This window comes from Plenodomus lingam (assembly GCF_022343315.1).
Source record: "Plenodomus lingam strain CAN1 chromosome Unknown scaffold_20, whole genome shotgun sequence".
NCBI classification, from domain to species: Eukaryota; Fungi; Ascomycota; class Dothideomycetes; order Pleosporales; family Leptosphaeriaceae; genus Plenodomus; species Plenodomus lingam.
The window spans coordinates 1,201,635-1,219,307 of NW_027093974.1; the positions used below are offsets into that span (position 1 = coordinate 1,201,635).

The window sequence follows — 17,673 nt, forward strand, 5'->3', positions numbered from 1 at the left end:
AGATGTTGGGGGAGAAGACCCAACAACAAATCATCCATGCGTAATGCTGACAAAGATGATACAAACTCGTAGCCTATGCGTATATGGTGCGGTGGCTGATGCGCAGATTGGCGTTTTTTTTGGGAGGGGGGAGGGGGGAGGGAGGGCATCATGTTGGACCGACTGCACAGCACAGCACCAGCCAGCTGGAGTCGAAGAGGCCGCCACAACCAAGATGAGGAAACGCCAGCACCAACGATTAGGGGAATCGAAAACATAGCTCTATAATAGGCAAATGGGGTCGTTGGACGAGCGATAATACAGTAGTCGCTACTTGTTGGATGGGTGGTTGCATTGGTTGTTTAGCGCCTCCTGACGCAGAAGAAGAGACCAGTGCGTCCGAGGAACCACACGCAACCGATGAAACGGACAAGCGCGAGGGCTGCCGTGGCCCAGAGAAGGGCTTGGAAGAAATGCATGGTTCGGCTGGAGGCGGTTGACTATTCTTTGTTAGCGTGAAGAGGATAAACTTGGGTGGTGTTGACTTACCGAGAAACCGAAGCGATCAAAGTTTTCCTGAGTAATGACAACAGCGAGCAGAGCGTTTGAACCAATCCAAGCTGTGCACAAGTGGGTACGGAAAGACTTGTAAGAATCCTCAAGAGTCTTCTCGTCCTTCTCAGCCGGGGGAACGTAGGGAGCAAGAGCGCGCTTGACGGTGGCCTCGAATTGGCTGTCAATATCGGCCTGAGGTAGATCTGGTTCCTCGATGACAGTATGCTTTCCATCTGATGCCTTCTCTGTCTTCGCCGAGGGAAGCGCATCGGCCTTGTCGGAACCCTTTGTACCCCAAGATACATCGTGCCAGTTGGAGAAGGCATAGACGTTGAGAATGTTGACGTAAGCCGACATGACCAGGAGGTACTGAGGGAACGACGTGAACATGTGCCACGGATCCATGTACAGGAATGAAGCGACGTAGTAGAGACCAAAGGTAGCTGCAATCGCAATGATGATGATGCCTACACCGTCGGAGGAGAAGAACGATGACGCAAAAGCATTGGCTGATGATGTATCGAGCTTCTGACTGGAAGGACTCGTGAACGCCTGGACCACGAGGTAAATTGAAAGGATGACGATGTAGAGCTGGATCAAAGCGAAGACGCAGAAGGATATGATGTACGACCACTTGGAACCCTTTGGTCGATTACCAAAGGCCAAAATGAATTGGAGACCGAGGAAGGCGAGATAGATGTAGCTGATGACGGTGTTCATGATGGGAGTAACATCGTTTCCAAAGGGCCAGGCATCGCGAGTATCAGTCTTGGTACCGACGAGAGACATGATAACCACGGTAGTAAGCCAGAAGGATGCCAGAGAGAACCAAGCCATGATAGTGTTACAGATGTTGTAGATCATCTGAATGTGCAAGAAGAACATGCGAACGAAGTTGTGCCCACTCTTGTACATGCGACCGAAGTGGAGGAGCGAGTAAATACCGGCTGCAAAGGAACCATTGAGCCAGCGACGACGCTGACCAATAAATTCTGCAGCACCTTCAGGCACATCGGTCTCACCCTTGGAGGCCTTGATGTAGGTGAGATGCCACTTGGAACCAGCCTTGGCAACCAATTCGAAACAGAGAATACGATCTTCGGCCAAGAACATGTTCTTCTTGAAAATATTCATGCCCTCAATACCCTTCTTTCCAAGGATTTTCGCCAATGTGTGGTCACCATGGAAGTACTGCTCGAGAGGTCTGCCCATGATTGCGCGGTAACGATAGGCAGAGAAAGCACCGGGCAACACCGAGACATATCCGAAGGAGGACTCCAGGGGCTTGTCGAGAATGTTACTGATTTTGTACTCGAAATTTTGTGAAGCAACGAGCGGATTCAGGAGATTTTTCCAGCCTTTACCGAGCATAGCATGAATCTCACCACATGCGCCGCCCAAATCTTTGTCGTTGTAAAACCCTTCCCAGAGCGCGAGAAGTGACTTGGGGCCAGGCTTGGTTCCGGCATCGAGCAAGATACACACTTCTGGGTTCAGAATGCGGCCAATAGCGGTGAACAGCCATCTGTGCGAGTTGATCTTCTTTGTATTCTTCTGCTTCAGGCAGAACATCATCTGCACTGGAGGAAGCGTGCTAGCGCTATCGTCGTGCGGGCGAATGAGCTGCTGATTGGGAGTGACGGACAGTTGGGTCGTGTACTCGAACTGTGTCTGTTAGCGTGACATGCCAGTCTCGTCGGCTTGGGCAGAACCTACAATGTGAGCCACGGTTTCGACGCCGTCAATGTCCTTCTTCATGACACCGTCCTGGTAAATACCGATCGTGGCGAGCAAATCAAGCGTGCCCTTGTCACAGGGGTCGATACCGTCAAACACAAGGCACACGACAATCTTCTGCCAGGCCGGGCCACCCTTGTTCCAGAACTCAGACTTTTTCAAGTTGACAATGTCGCGGATGTTTTGCATGACACCGTGCAGGGTGCGAGCGGTGAGCACCTTGTCTTCATTGTAGTAGGTAACGGCGATGAGCAACTCGGTGTGGCGGTTGTACATGGCAGGGCGCAGATTGTAGCCATTCTTCAGCGTGAAGTCGTTGGGGTCGCACGTGGCCGCCGTGTCTAGCCGCTGTCAGATGTGTAGAAGGGTGGTATGAATCGCATGTCAGGCGTTTGACGTGACACTTACATCGCATGTGTGTAAACTCCTCACTACCACTCTCGAGGTCATTGCGGTACTTTGCCTGGATCGCGTTCTGGATGGCAGAGGGCACGGGGTAGTCGGCACTGAGGACGGAGCCCTGGACGAGCTTGACCTTACGGGTCATACCACGCTTGAGACCGCCAGCGGCCGCGGCCGCGCCTCCTGGCTGTTGTCGCTGTCGCCATGCCTCGGTCGAGCTGGTCTCGCTGCGCTGGTAGGGCGAGGCGGCGCGCTGGGGAGCCCCAAAATCAGCGGCCGGGTCATAGCCCCCCGTGGCCGAGTAGTTGTCGGAGCCAGCATGGGCCTCGCTAGGATATTGCGTAGGCCGCTCGGTTGCGTATGTCTCGGTCAAGCTGTAAGTAGAATGGGGGCGGACCTCTGGGTTGCCATAGAAGGGGTCCTGGGTGCCCGTGGGATTCTCGTGCAGCAGCGAGCGGGCGACCTCGTCCTCATCGTGCCTACGGTCGTTGTCGTACTGTAGAGAAGCAGTGTCAGCGTCAGTGTCCCTTTGTCTTTGAGTCTCCGTCTCAGGGCTCAGGCTCAGCAAGTCGGACCGGCGGGGGAAAAGGAATCAGGGGTGCGTACACCTGTATGAGGATCTCCGTATTGGTTGTTGTACGCCATGGCGTGCGGCAGACCACGGGGAGGGCTGGCACAGGAGATGGCGAGGATGAAGGAGATGGAGAAGGGGGGGAGGGAGAAGGGAAAGAGATCAAACAAACAAAAAAAAAGGGTGGGAAGTGGGTTGTTCGATGTGGCGAGATGGGGATAGTGGGAAAAGAAGCTCAGGCGCACCGCTGGGGATGTGTGCCTTGATAAAAGCAAGCAAAGAGGAGGAGAATGTCGGCGGCGGCGGCGGCGGTGGAACTTGGCGTGGGCTCAGGGCTGGGAGCTGGGAGCTGGGAGGGAGAGGCGGGGCTAGTCCGTTTTGGAGGGTTTTGGAGGGTAGTGGCGATGGGCAGTGGGTGGGGAAGGAGCGCTAACTGGCGCGATGAAACGCGACAGGAATGTGTTCACTGGTCGGCCAGCCAGCTCTTCGCTGTTTCGCAATGCGGGCAGCCCCCGTCTCCATTTATCAAACCAACGGTGACTCGTGCTGTCATTTGCACACACGACGAGGGATCGTCTGTCCCTTTTTTTTTCTTTTTTTTTTACAACTTCTTCCCTTTCTCTTCAGTCTCCTCGGTGAAGGGCAATGAATTCTTTGGGAGATTTGGGACGACGCCTCCATCCATCCCGGTCAACGGGGCACATGCTGGTAGGCAAGTGTGGCGTGCCTCTATATTTAGAGCTGCCTTTCATACCAGCTGTGCTCAGCCTCAATGCAGGAAAACTGAACCCCCATCGCCTATGCCGACCTCCTAAGCCCAAAATGACACGCATGCGCCCTAAATGCCTGCCAAATCACAGCTGCTTGATATTCTTGCCGGTGTTTTTTGTGTTGAGACTATCTCAGCTAGACGTCCGTAGAGAGACAGCACACGGCAACCAGCAGGTAGGGTAGTCAACGTCGGCAGCTACTAGAGATCGGCCCATGTTACGAGCCTTTGGCTTTGTACCTTGTACCCCCCCCCCCAGCCCGAATCTGTCTCTATGCTGTATAGAGAGTATATATAGGGTTACATTTCATCCCACCTGCTACCGACATAGGACACCGTGCATTGGCTCCACCCGGGACCTGGAATCCAGCAGAGAGTGGGCAGCTGTTCAAAACCAAACATGACATTCTACTACCGGTAACGGTCCTGGGTCTACTCGACAGAAAGCAATAACAGCATGTCGTTGACAGTGTCAGCGACTCGGCCATGTACCTCTGTCTGCCCTTTCTATGGGTGTGGGAGGAAGTAAACGGGCCGCCACCTGGGGCAGGGTCCAAGATTTCCGAAGAAGGGTCGTGCCGTGGGTCGTAGTCGGTGTACCTGAAATCTCCCCAGTGGAGCCCCCCCGTTAACGTGTTGACCGATACCTAGCCTATCATTCAAGACAGATGTGTACTCTACAGCATGCCATGTAGAGTACAGAGTACATGCTGCTCTATACTTTTCATTTCAGTCAGTGCAATTCATCCACGAACATCAAATTCTGATCAAATCCATCTCGAGGCAAATCTACTGAATCGCTGGCGGCCGCTACCGTACCAGAGCTGCACATGTGCTCACCAAACCAAACATGTCGTGAAACCCTCTTCCCCCCATTCATCTTTGCTTGTTCCTCTGCTGGACCCATGTGCCACTCACTCCCGCCGCCATGAAGATATTCAACATCTCCTCGATCCCATCTCTCTTTTATACAACCCAGTGCAAGGATTGACTTTGCTGTTGCCTCCTCTTCTGTGCTCGCTTCCCGGTTCTGCTTGACTTGTGGCGCAGGGGAACGAGGATTCAACAGGCTGCTTGTCATCGTCATCGGTCCCAACAAACATGTTCAACCACTTCCACCATCAACCAATGACCACATCCCAGTAACCGACTACGCTTTGCAGTGTCCAATCTCTCAATGATGCACACTACAAGCATGTTTGCATCATTGTAAATCTTAGAGCCAGCGGGTGCGATCCAAAGTCTCTCTGTAATTGCGCCAGGCTGACCATAGCAGACAAGCTTTGAGCGTCTCACCAACAATTCAAAGCAAACTACAGGGGCAGGGGCATCTTAGTGCTACCATCTAATCTTCGCATGGCTTCTACCGCGCCGTTAACAAGCCTGCCAAAATCAAAATCAACTCGCACATCCATCAGTACAGGCTCAGCAACAAAGGAGGATGCAGCGCACGCCAACCGCATCCACGGCTGGCAGATACCTGAAGATCCCGACTTTGTTCATCCAGACCATGTCATCCCCCCGCCAACTTATCCTAGGGCTGAAAACCTCATAATCGTTTGCTGCCATGCCATCTTCCTCCCGGATGCTGGTACGACAGGATTTCCCTTGCATAGTCCTCATGATGAAAGCAATTGGTTATTAGCACCATTTCAGAAGTCCAGTCAGGAGACCGGAAAGCCAGGCGAGCATGAGACATTTCTTGCACACGTCAAAGCCGGCCTCGATGCACTTACCGTGGGAACAGACCAGGAGCATCCGCCGTCCAACCTCTTGGTCCTCAGCGGCGGAGCAACGAAGCCTTCTCAGGCGCCTATGAGCGAAGCGCGATCCTACTACCATGCTGCCCTGGCCGAAGAGCTAGCTGAAGGGCACTTGCACGGTGGCCGCGCTCATCGTATGTTCAGCAAAGGCTATGTGCTGCTGGAGGAACAGGCGATCGACTCCCTCCAAAATCTTCTTTTCAGCATACTGCTGTTTAAGAAAACTACCGGAAAGTACCCGAAGCAAGTCCGCGTCATCACTCACGCATTCAAATCTGCACGTTTCTTGGATTTGCATGCTCCTGCGATCCGGTGGCCAGCAGATCGAATACAGGTCCAAGGTATAGATCCAGTCATGTCAGGTGCGGAGCTTAAAAGTACACTTCGTGGCGAGGAGCAATTTGGCTACCAGCCTTGGAAGATGGATCCATTGGGATTGGGAGAAGTCTTGGGTGGAAAGAGGAAGCAGCGTGGATGGAACGACAGCTGTCTTGCTGACCTGGAGGAGGGCTTGGAGGACAGTGTGAAGCAAATCTTACGTGGACGAGTGCCCGAACAACTGCCATGGTCTGCTCCAGAGACGCAAGGGAGCCACGATAGTGCGGCACAATAATTTTAATCCTTCGATATGCATGGCCGGAGATTTCTGGCCCAATGAATACTGGATCAGTATGCATACTGCTATTGCCACCGCTTGGGACGTCCGCATAGCACTACGTCCTCGCCCAATGGAATCCACCTCACATCTGTCAATCTCCCAACAGGCAGTGGCCTCCCATTTTCCATACGCCTCTCTGGACACACTTGCACGCCTCCTTCACCTAGCCAAGTCGGAGCGATTGTAACAATAACCGAATCAACCAGGTTGAAATTTTTCGCGCCTAGCAAATCATTGATGATCCTGCCTCCACCTTCAATCATTACACTTCTGATCTCTTCGCGCGCAAGCGCCTTCAACAAATCGTCCCATTCAGAGGACGCAGTTACTGGCAGTGCAGGTACCGAACACACAGCAAGGACTTTGCCGCCCACACTCTCCAAGATTCTCCTCTTCCCCTCGCTCATTTCAGTTTGCGTGATCACCCACGGTGCTTTTCCCTTTCTTTCTCGCGCAAGCCGCATCACTTTACTCTCCTCTGTAAACTCCCACCTGCACTTTGGATCAATGATTACGGGCCTCGGTTGCCCCTCCAAACCCTCACCTCCATATCCACCCACGCCTCCTATCCGGCAGTTCAACGAAGGATCATCTGCGATTGCCGTACCGACACCAATCAGAATGGCGTCATGCTTTGAGCGAAGATAGTGCGTCATGGCTTTGGAGTCGGGGCCTGAAAGTGCAGTTTGAACGCCGGGAGCCAGAGAAAGTTGGCTATCGAGGGATGTAGCAAATGTAAGTGTTACAAAGGGCTTGGAATGAGAGGAATGATTGGGCTGGGTGATGTAGGGGTCAATCTGTTCACTGTTGGAGGGCGAGAAATGAAGAGCATCGCGGGTAGCCATTGTGAGTGATGCCGTGTGAGACAGATTCCTTGGAAACCTTGTCGTGTAGAATGTTAATAGACCCAGAATGGTAACGTCTTGAATTGCAAGTTAACAGAAAGACAACATGAGTAATCAGGACATGACGGAGAAGTGTTGCTCGTTTACTAAAAGGACCCTTGATCTGACTAAGCGTCCATGTCGGCATGTCGGCGGTCTAGCGCCTCTTCCTCGCCCCACGCTCGTCACCAGTCCCAAGATCGTAGCCTGCATGTGTGCCTGAAGCCAAATATTTCCAACGGATACCCAATTTCACTGCGCGTCTTCTAGGCTAGGCGTTTGTCTGTTTCCAGCGTTCACTCTGCAATCTAGATCCATCACCTCACTTTTCTCCTACTGCGCCTATTGCCTCTTCGATCCCTCACCCTGACCTGACTGCCCCACGGTTGACAACGCACCTCGACTAGACTTCTCTATTACACGCGACACATACCCCCAAGAGCAGGTTTTGGAAACTTGCGCATACAATACCGGCAAGATGATGAAAATATGGTCCATGGTACGTGCTGACAAGAGGATGTACAAGTCTGTGGCGGTTTTGAGGGTGCTAACAATGATGACAGAAGAAGAAGCAACAGCAAGATGAGGCTGCGGAGGCAGCCACAAGCAAGAAGAAGAAGGTGACGCCTGCTCAACTCCGCGCACAGAAAGGTACGTGTGGCCTCTCTACTTGTCAAGCCAATCCGCTCCTGTGCTGATGACCGTTCTCAGATCTCGAAGAACTCTCTCTCGGCTCAACGATGAAGACGCACTTCCCTAACCCCGATGATATCCTCAACTTCGAACTCACGATTGACCCGGACGAAGGCATGTACAAGGGCGGGCATTTCAAGTTTGATTTCAAAATCAACCAGAACTTCCCACATGACCCGCCAAAGGTCAAGTGCACGCAGAAGATTTACCACCCCAACATAGATCTAGAGGGCAATGTGTGTCTGAACATTCTGCGAGAAGACTGGAAGCCGGTGCTCAACTTGAATGCCGTGGTCGTTGGTTTACAGGTATGTGCGATGTGGAGGGACGGTGATCAATAGCACGGATGCGGTGCTGACAGGATTCTAGTTCCTCTTCCTCGAACCAAATGCGTCGGATCCACTGAATAAGGAGGCCGCGGAAGATCTCAAGGCGAATCGCGAACTCTTCAAACGTAACGTGCGGGCATCTCTCGGTGGCGGCATCGTCAAAGGACAGAGCTTTGATCGCGTGCTCAAATGAATACAATCTGGCACTACACGAACAAGTTCAAGCCTGTACTAGACCAGCTACAGGCTAAGCGTTTGCAGGGTGACGTCTGAACCACGAGATAAGGAACGTCGATGGAGGGGGGGGGGGTGGGGTTCGCAAGTGAAGACACTGGAGCAGACACCTGTGGAGGGGAACGTCACGTCATAATGTCAGCGAGCATAAGAGCATGGCGTACAGCGTCCATGTATCAAGCGTGGCGTCCAAGGGCCGGCGTCTATTTATTGGATTTAGTAGCATCACACAGCTGTACATATGCATATACCAAGGATCATGAACTGCTACTCTACAACATGGAACCGTGAAGCCGTGCCTGTGAAGCGTCCAGTCTACGCTAGCTTCTGGCATCCGTCAGCCAGGCGAGCAGCCAGCCCAAGGACACAAGCATTCCGTACACCCACGCTATCTGAATGCAAAGTCCAAGTGGAGATGGAGGATGCAGTCGAAGGAAGCAAAGATGCTTGTTCATCGGCAATGATACATGATACTCTACCGCCTCGGTGCTTTGGAAGCATACTCTAGTGCAGATTGCCCAACGACTTGTCCCACAGAAGCACTCTGTTCTCCGCCGTCGTCATTGCAGATGGGCGCCCAGGCCTCTTCTCGGAGAAGCGATTTCCTCCCCGACGAGTTCTCGGACCCCCCTTGCTAGCGCTGGAGGTGGCGGTCAATGTAGTAGCTCTGATTGGGCCGACTGGCGAACGTCTGCCATCCGAAGGTCGGAGACCCAGGCTGGAGCTCCGGGGTTGGGCCAAAATCATTCCAGCCAGAGAATATACAAATAAAGGTTAAAAGCTCGTCTTCCCCCTCCCACAGAAACCTCTTTTGCCCTCTCTTCCACCCACACATCACATTCACAATGGCTTCAAGACCAGCTGCCCGTGCCCTCCGCCAAACTGCCAGGCAATTGGTAGCTACCCCCGCCCAGAAGCGCACTTTTGTGTCTGCTCTGCGTGCGGGTGCTTCCAAGGCTGCTCCCAGGGCTGCTGTTACTGCTCAGTTCCAGCAGACACGTGGTGTCAAGACGATTGACTTTGCCGGCACCAAGGAGACTGTCTACGGTAAGGCAGGAGATATGCCCGGTTCTCGTGCAATTGAATGGAAAGCTAACGAATGATGACAGAGCGTGCTGACTGGCCCAAGGAGAAGCTTCTTGTAAGTGTTTGCCCGCCTCAATGGCACCACACAGGACCTCGTTGGAATCTCCAGCTGACAATTCATTCTAGGAATACTTCAAGAACGACACTCTTGCTCTCATCGGTTACGGCTCCCAGGGTCACGGCCAGGGTCTCAACCTCCGTGACAATGGCCTCAATGTCATTGTCGGTGTCCGGAAGGGCGGCCAGTCATGGAAGGAGGCCATGGAAGACGGATGGGTTCCCGGAAAGAACCTCTTCGAGATCGACGAGGCCATTGGCAAGTCCACTATCGTCATGAACCTTCTTTCTGACGCTGCCCAATCCGAGACCTGGCCCCACATCAAGCCCCAGATCACCAAGGGCAAGGTAAGCAAAATGTCATATGAAAGTCACTAGTCACACAAACTCACATTTTCAGACTCTATACTTCTCTCACGGTTTCTCTCCCGTCTTCAAGGACCTCACCAAGGTCGAAGTCCCCAAGGACGTCGACGTCATCCTCGTTGCCCCCAAGGGCTCTGGCCGCACCGTCCGCTCCCTCTTCCGTGAGGGCCGCGGTATCAACTCTTCCATCGCCGTTTTCCAAGACGTCACTGGCAAGGCCAAGGAGAAGGCCACCGCCCTCGGTGTTGCCGTCGGTTCTGGATACATGTACGAGACCACCTTTGAGAAGGAGGTCTACTCCGACCTCTACGGTGAGCGTGGCTGCCTTATGGGTGGTATCCACGGCATGTTCCTTGCTCAATACGAAGTTCTCCGTGAGCGCGGCCACAGCCCCTCTGAGGCCTTCAACGAGACCGTCGAGGAGGCTACACAATCTTTGTACCCCTTGATCGGCGCCCACGGCATGGACTACATGTACGCCGCCTGCTCTACCACCGCTCGTCGTGGTGCTATCGACTGGAGCAAGCGCTTCAAGGATGCCCTCAAGCCCGTCTTTGACGACCTGTACACCTCTGTCGAGAACGGCAGCGAGACGAAGCGCTCGCTCGAGTACAACAGCCAGCCCGACTACCGTGAGAAGTACAACGAGGAGCTCAAGGAGATTGACAACCTCGAGATCTGGCGCGCTGGCAAGGCTGTCCGCTCCCTTCGCCCAGAGAACACCAAGTAAATGGTCATCTTTGGTGCATAGAGTTGGCATGCTGGGTTTGAAAACGATATACAACTTTAATGATCAATGTGTAGATGGGATGAGCTGGCTTTTTGTGGCGTCGGCGCATGTTTTCTTTTTCTCAAGACCTTTGAGGTCGAGCATTGGGAAGAGGGAAATAAGTTACATTGGCTGGAAGGAATTCAAAAGCGCAAATGATACCTTTTTTTCATGACGAGACAATTTTTCTCCCTATCTGTTCCCAGGTGAGATGACATGTGTGTTTGAAAGTCAGCTCAAGGGCTGAGTGATGAATCGAGTGATGGTATAACTGATCTGATGACGTCGGACTAGAGGTAATGTGATGCATTCTACAAGTAAGTTTTAAACCACACTTGAAGTCTTTGTTTGGAGTATTACAATTGACTGTTACTTGAGCTTGAGCTTGATCTAATAGCCCTTTTTGTTTTAGGCGTGGTAGTGTCGGAGATGTTGATAATAAAATACCTTAATATTGCATAGGTATACAATGGGATTTTATTTGTAGGTTGTAGGACTTTGTTTATGTTTGATTTAGTTTGCTTGGAGTATTGCTGTTACTCAACTCTGATCCAATAACCCCTTTTCTCTCCCTCGTTCTCACGCTCGCTCCCTCCACGCGCCCCAACAACAGGACCATCCCCCCACAACCCGACCACATCCAACACACCATCATACCGCGCCTTGCGATCCTCCGTCCGCGCCAAAGCAAACACACCCGTCGCAAACTCCACTTCCTGAAACCCAGGCTCCGTCTCAAACTGCACGGTCGGAATCAACGTGCGCTGCCATATGAGATTGGTATTTGCATCCGGCTTAAGGATATCATGGCACGAAGACGTGCATGCCCCCTCCGGCATCGACGACATGTCCAACCGCCTAATCCCGCTCGCCCCAGCATCCGATAGCACGAGTGCACCCCCGACATCCGCGGCCTCGTTGTCCCGGGACTTGTACGTCCCCTCCAGGCAACTAGACGGACTCTTCACTCCACCGTCACCCCTCAGCATCTCGACATCGCCGTACGCAGGTAAAACCTCGCCGCGCGCCTGACCGCGCCCTTGAATCGCAAAGCCCCCTTGCACAACACGCAGCCCGAGCTTTTGCGCCCCAGACTGCGTGATGCGGTGGTGCGTCACGTACCAGTCGGGCCAGCGCGTACACGGCGGTACAAGGATGGTCTGGACCTCGATCTCTGCGTCTTTCCACGGCTTCCACGTGCTGTGTAGCGTGGGCATCGTGGCCACAACAACGTCAACGTCCTCGTTCTGCGCCGTGGCGGCCCCGCCGCTACACAGCAACGTCGCGGTTCCCGTCTTCAGCCCTGCGCCGTCTAGCTTCCACGGCACGCGCCATGTCTCGCCGTCGTCTCGGCTGAGGGCCAGCGTGCTGTCGGGAGCGAGTTGTGCGAGCAAGGGTCCCGTGGGCACGGAGAAGCCAAAGTGCGATGAGTAGGCGTATTTGCCGTATTTGGCTTCTGTGGCTTTGAGGGGCCAGGGGCAGAATTGGCCGCTGTTGAGGAGGAAGTGGTGGTTTGTTCCGTTGATGAGGATGTGGTGTGGTTGTTTGAGGAGCTTGATCCTTTCTTCTTTCTCTCCTCCTTCTTTCTCTTCGTCTCCTCGTGATAATAGTGGAAATGGCCGTGCCGGCTCAGTCCAGAAATCATGGTTAGCAGGCACTCCGAGCGCGATGAAGGATTTCAAAGCCCAGTACACAGATTGCGGGCTGTTGTAGTCTTCACTCATGTACATGTTTGGATACGCAAAGCCAATCGTCAGTGTTCCGTCGACGTTGAACATTGAGGGATGGGCCCGCCACCAGGAGAAGTGCCGGAGTAAAAGGCCTTTGATGGTGCCGGGGGTGTTTAGGGGGTGGGGGAGAGAGGAATCGGGAATCCCGGAGAAGGCGAGGGCGGACCAGAAGCCGGCGAAGGCGAAGCGGTAAGTTAGACTGCGGCCGAAGGGGATGGCGGCGCCTAGTTGGGGTGTGTTAGGACTGGCTATGGGGATGAGGATAGGGATGTGAAGGGGGAAAATGATGTGACATGAGAAGAGATGAAGAAATGAATGCTTTGCTCAAACGCACCATTCGTATCAAAATACCTCCAAAACGACCCTGCAAACTCCACAGCCCTCTCCCGAAACCTCTCACACCGCTCCGGATCCAAATCCCACGCAAACTTCGCATACACCAGCTGCGAAAACTGTATCGCAAAACTGCCAGAATAATAATCCGCCTGCCGCCCCCCCTCACTCCACACCCCATCCGCCGCCCACCCATCCCCCAGATAAAACGCCTCCATGAGCTCGAGATCAGCCCGCATAGCCTGTAGCCCTTCCTCCCGCGGTACACCGCACACCTTGACGAGCGCCAGATTCGTCATCACCCGAAACCACAACCAATTCGTCGTCGGAAAATCCTTACCGTTGATCGTCCCCAACCATTTCGTAATCCGCGCCCGCACCGCACCACTCTGCACCTCAAACAACTCCCCCGGCGCAGCCAGCAACGCAAACGCTACAATCTCCATCTCCACCATGCGCTGATCCCGCAGCACAACAGGGCCCCAGTACTCGTCGTGCTGCGGGTCCGTCCCATTCGCTAGTCCGCGCACATACGGTTCCACGAGCTCGGCGGAGTCGGCGGCGGACAGGAGGTTTGCGTGTAGGAGGGTGGCGATGGCCCAGAGGGGGCGGGCGAAGCCTTCGAGTTGGGCGGCGATGTCGTCGAAGTGGGTGCCGGTTTCTAGGGGGAGTTTGATGCGTGCGCCGCCGGGGGATTGGTGGGGTTTTAGGGCGCGGAGGAGGGCGAGGCAGCTGGTTTTGAGGTCGGTGTGGGTTTGGAAGGGGTTGTTGGTGAAGCCGGGGAGGGGAGGCATGGTGGGGAGGGATTGTTGGTTTGTTTGTTGGTCGGTTTATGGAGGGAGTTGATGTCGTCGTTGAAGCTTCCGTATGGATATGAGGTTGGGTTTATGGCCTGGAGTTGTATATATGGCCTGAGGTACGGTACGATACCCAGTCAACGGTAGAGATGGGTGTTGTGCTCTGTTCGGACAGGTAGAGACGGCATGTGCTAGGGGCAGTCTAAAGATCAAGTCGACATTTGGAGCCTATTGCTGATACTACGTATAGCTTTGTACCTGAAAACCGTTCGTCGTCAGGATAAAAGCACGCGTGATTACGTGGTACATGCCGGTACCGGTACGTGTTGAATGAATCGTCGGAGGTTCCATCAGTGCCACACATCAGCGCGAACTACCAGTACTCAACAAGGAAGCCCTTCCGCAGTACAACATACAGTCGGGCACCGTCATAATGCTTCCATAGCCCCTCGGTACCATTGAGAGACTACTGTACTCATCTACAATGTGCAGGCGTTCCGTCGGCGGATCAACCGAAACGAAACGCGGGTTACGGTAAGTACGGTACCGGTACCTCGCTTCGCGGGGGTTTTCTCGAGTGGAGAAGCCATGATTTAACCCGATGCCCGCGTTCCACGCTCCCTCCACAACCGTCACAACCTTCCCCAGACGGCCTAAGAGATGTTGCGCTGATGTCGGCTGGATGGACCAATTATTCTGTCGCTGGTGGTGACGACGAGGGCCCAGTCTCGGTTGGTGGAGACGACGTGCCGGCGTGTACAAACTGCAAGAGGAGGAAGCTGCGCTGCTCGCGCGAAACACCAACCTGTGGCCATTGTTTGCGACTGTGTGAGTGTTGTGTGCTGTGCCGTTGGGAATGGGAGACGGGCAAGTTTCGCTGATGGAGAGGCATAGCGAGTGAATGTGTTTATCAGCCCAAGCAGAAACCCGGGTTAAAACCGGGCGCTGTCGAGGCGTTGACGCGCCGCGTAGGCATGTCTTCCATTCCAGTATCGATTGGTGGAGCTCCCCTAACAGCCTCTAGCATTCCTCGAACGGATCCTTTTGGATGCTAATGGAGGTATTCGACCACAGTTTAATGTTGATGATGTGACGCCAAAGGACCATGGCTCGCATCCTCAGCAGATCAACCAGGCATCCAAAGCGGATGTTGAAGAGACTCATGTCACTCGAACAGACTCCCAACAACGACATGTGGGGAGCACAGTAGAGGAGAGTCCAAGCGTACAGATGCCTGGAGATCATATCGCCAATCCATTGAAGCGACGATTTGAGCAGCACTCTGCCCCAAACTGGCTCTACTTCCAAGAAGACGTGGACATCGCGCAATCCCTACCTTCTCAACCGCTACTAGAAAAGGTTGCGGACTTCTTCTGCATCTCCTTTCACCATTGGATCCCTTTTTTAAACAAGAGACGGCTCCAAACCAGGGTCCGAGAGGGCGTCAGAGATGCAGGGACACAAATCGTCCTACACGCCATAGTCGCCATATGTTTGCGTCACATGGAGCGAGACGCCTTGTTTCTTGACGAAGACGAAGTACGTCAACAGACGAAGCTCTCATGTGCGCTCGTGGAGACGCATGCGTTGCGTAATGTGTCTGTCGAGAGTCTACAAGCCCTCATCTGTCTCGTGTTCAGTTTTGTAAGTTGTGCTGGTACCCACGCATAGTGAAAGAAGCTCATCTCGTTTAGCTCAACGATGGTCAAACAAATAGGGCATGGCCGTTGATAGGATCGCTTACCAGGACGATTGATTACCTACAGCTTACTACCGAGCCAACTTCATCACAGTCGGGGTCGTTGATGACTCCTGTGCGCCTGGTACCCCCTTCAAATGATTGGACGGAGCTGGAAGAGCGTCGGAGGCTTTTTTGGATAGTGTTTCTCCTCGATCGCTTCTGTAGCGTATCGACCGGATGGAACACTAGCCTTACAGCTGACGACGTTCATCGTAGACTACCAGCAGATGGAGGGTACTTTACGCGAGAAGAGCCCGTGATCACCCCATTCTTCGGTATCTGGAACAAAGCTGCCGCGAGAATTGGACGGTCTCTGGCCCACGTTCCCCCTCAGTACAACGAGGAAGACCCGGCAGTGGAGCAACATGGTGGTATTGGTGCAAGTCCGAGCTCGGCAAATGGCTTCATTGATGCATCGAAACTGGGTGCGTTTGCTTACTGTGTAGAAGCGACCGAGAGTCTAAGCCAGGTCACAACTTTCTTCCTACAACAGCGCATCAATTGGCAAGACAAGGAACATGCTATCAGCTGGCTGACGCGATTCAAAGAGCTGGACCTGAGGCTGGTGAATTGGAAGATCTTCCTGCCTCCCCGGTGGAAGGACTCAAATATATCCTCGGACACTACAGTCATCGACATGGATCCGAACCTGACACTTGCACATATCACGCACAATACTTCCATGATATTGCTGCACCATCCTATCGCCTACCCCGCTTCAGCATGGAAAGACTATGTTGCTTTACCGAAAGAATGCAGCGCTCAGACTTGCGTGCTAGCTGCCGTGGAAACATCAAACATTGTCGACAAATTTCTCGCGCATACCCTGATACCATTCGTGAACGTCCAATTCGCATTCTGCGCATACATAGCAGCCAAAGCCCTGCTTTTCGAACACCAAAGCACAAAACGACCCCTTCGACCCGAATTCCAGAATCTGATCCGCGACCTGTGGGAAATGTCATCAAGATGGAGGGACAAAGCCGAGCGTAGCAAAGGCACGACAGACGTCGAACCCGGCAATCAGCCTGGTACCTACGCTGCAAATCTCGAGCGACTGTTGGACGCCTGTCAGCACGACACACTTTTCAGATTCAACTTCTACGACCACTCCAGCCTCTCAGCCGACGCCCAGTCTCAGCTCAGCCCAGCCTACGTATCCACACCAAACTCACACTGCCGATCTGGCACCCTCTTGCACGAACGCAACCAAATGTCCCACCACGCCCGTTCACACAGCCTAAACGACCCCCAACCCACGCCCAACGCAATAAGGAGACACTCCACCATCACCACCCGCACCGAGCCCGCAGCATCGCCAGCCCTCTACGAACAGCAGCAGCGTGGAAGCCTCATACCAGGCTCTATGCTCTCACCCGGAACAATCCCACCGATATACACGCCCCAACAGAGTTTAAACACTTACAACGCCCCGCCCATGTACCACACCGCCCCCAACACAGCGCCCACACCCGGCTCCACAGCACCCTATTCCGCTGTTGGCGGCACGGGAAAGCATCACAGCGTGCAAGATCAGTCTTTGATCAATTTGTCGGACGCCTTCATGGATGCCCAGTTTCTGGATATGGATCGTGTGATTACGTTTGAGGATGCGAATTTTCTGTTGCCGGGGGATGCGTTTAGGTGGCAGTAGTTGTGTGGTTTGAGGGCTTGGGATTGGTGTCATGGTGTGGTGTTTGAGCTCTGCTGTGTAGGGGATTCAATTGTTAATGAGGATGTTTTGATCCACGGAAGATGCAAAGCAAGCCCTGATTGTGACGTGAGACGACATCCATGGTATGTCAGCCAGGTGGAAGCTATCTTAACTGGAATTGGGCCTGGGAAATGTGTCTTTATGAATGGGGTTGATTTTAACGTCAAGGGCGGTTTCGGGAGAATTACGTCAGATCTAGTATTGCACTTCTTCACCGCGAGAGAACCAGTTGCTTGCATCTCAACCCAGCTATCGAACATGCATTACCAGTCACGAGAATCTCCCGTATAATTGCATAAATCGAGGATTTACCTAGTCTGGTACCTCATCAACAATCACATTCCTTAAAGCGACGCATGCTACCCGATCCCATCAACTGTGCAATCAGATGTCGACGGAAAAATTCACGGAAAATGACAGACTGGCTGTAAGCGACAAATCGACATTACCGAATGATCACCATCGTAAATCTAAAAGAAGGGACCTCGGTGTTCAGTTACACCGAG

General features: G+C 53.4%; 8 protein-coding genes across 8 annotated transcripts; 4 read left to right on the plus strand and 4 right to left on the minus strand.

The window, feature by feature from the left end:
* Positions 1-341: 341 nt before the first annotated feature.
* Positions 342-3,318, minus strand: IAQ61_011388 (uncharacterized protein; the record flags this gene model as incomplete). The annotated part of the gene is made up of 5 exons (XM_003843896.1): positions 342-479; positions 529-2,199; positions 2,251-2,612; positions 2,680-3,169; positions 3,280-3,318. The coding sequence occupies 5 exons, from the start codon at positions 3,316-3,318 to the stop codon at positions 342-344; spliced, it is 2,700 nt and encodes an 899-aa protein (XP_003843944.1).
* Positions 3,319-4,746: 1,428 nt separating this feature from the next.
* On the minus strand, positions 4,747-5,100 carry IAQ61_011389 (uncharacterized protein; the record flags this gene model as incomplete). The annotated part of the gene is made up of 1 exon (XM_066099177.1): positions 4,747-5,100. The coding sequence occupies one exon, from the start codon at positions 5,098-5,100 to the stop codon at positions 4,747-4,749; it is 354 nt and encodes a 117-aa protein (XP_065950696.1).
* Positions 5,101-5,369: 269 nt separating this feature from the next.
* On the plus strand, positions 5,370-6,389 carry IAQ61_011390 (uncharacterized protein; the record flags this gene model as incomplete). Its single annotated transcript, XM_003843897.1, has 1 exon — positions 5,370-6,389. The coding sequence occupies one exon, from the start codon at positions 5,370-5,372 to the stop codon at positions 6,387-6,389; it is 1,020 nt and encodes a 339-aa protein (XP_003843945.1).
* Positions 6,390-6,457: 68 nt separating this feature from the next.
* On the minus strand, positions 6,458-7,279 carry IAQ61_011391 (uncharacterized protein; the record flags this gene model as incomplete). Its single annotated transcript, XM_003843898.1, has 1 exon — positions 6,458-7,279. The coding sequence occupies one exon, from the start codon at positions 7,277-7,279 to the stop codon at positions 6,458-6,460; it is 822 nt and encodes a 273-aa protein (XP_003843946.1).
* A 517-nt stretch (positions 7,280-7,796) lies between these two features.
* UBC12 (NEDD8-conjugating protein ubc12) lies at positions 7,797-8,533 on the plus strand (the record flags this gene model as incomplete). The annotated part of the gene is made up of 4 exons (XM_003843899.1): positions 7,797-7,817; positions 7,882-7,969; positions 8,030-8,319; positions 8,381-8,533. 4 exons carry the CDS (start codon positions 7,797-7,799, stop codon positions 8,531-8,533), a joined length of 552 nt encoding a protein of 183 aa, XP_003843947.1.
* An 809-nt stretch (positions 8,534-9,342) lies between these two features.
* ILV2_2 (Acetolactate synthase, mitochondrial) lies at positions 9,343-11,278 on the plus strand. Its single transcript, XM_003843900.2, has 4 exons — positions 9,343-9,621; positions 9,684-9,715; positions 9,787-10,065; positions 10,118-11,278. The coding sequence occupies exons 1-4, from the start codon at positions 9,420-9,422 to the stop codon at positions 10,811-10,813; spliced, it is 1,209 nt and encodes a 402-aa protein (XP_003843948.1). The 5' UTR covers positions 9,343-9,419; the 3' UTR covers positions 10,814-11,278.
* Positions 11,279-11,388: 110 nt separating this feature from the next.
* Positions 11,389-13,709, minus strand: IAQ61_011394 (uncharacterized protein; the record flags this gene model as incomplete). Its single annotated transcript, XM_003843901.2, has 2 exons — positions 11,389-12,806; positions 12,917-13,709. The coding sequence occupies 2 exons, from the start codon at positions 13,707-13,709 to the stop codon at positions 11,389-11,391; spliced, it is 2,211 nt and encodes a 736-aa protein (XP_003843949.2).
* Positions 13,710-14,383: 674 nt separating this feature from the next.
* IAQ61_011395 (uncharacterized protein) lies at positions 14,384-17,107 on the plus strand (the record flags this gene model as incomplete). The annotated part of the gene is made up of 4 exons (XM_066099178.1): positions 14,384-14,540; positions 14,607-14,684; positions 14,737-15,356; positions 15,407-17,107. 4 exons carry the CDS (start codon positions 14,384-14,386, stop codon positions 17,105-17,107), a joined length of 2,556 nt encoding a protein of 851 aa, XP_065950697.1.
* Positions 17,108-17,673: the final 566 nt, after the last annotated feature.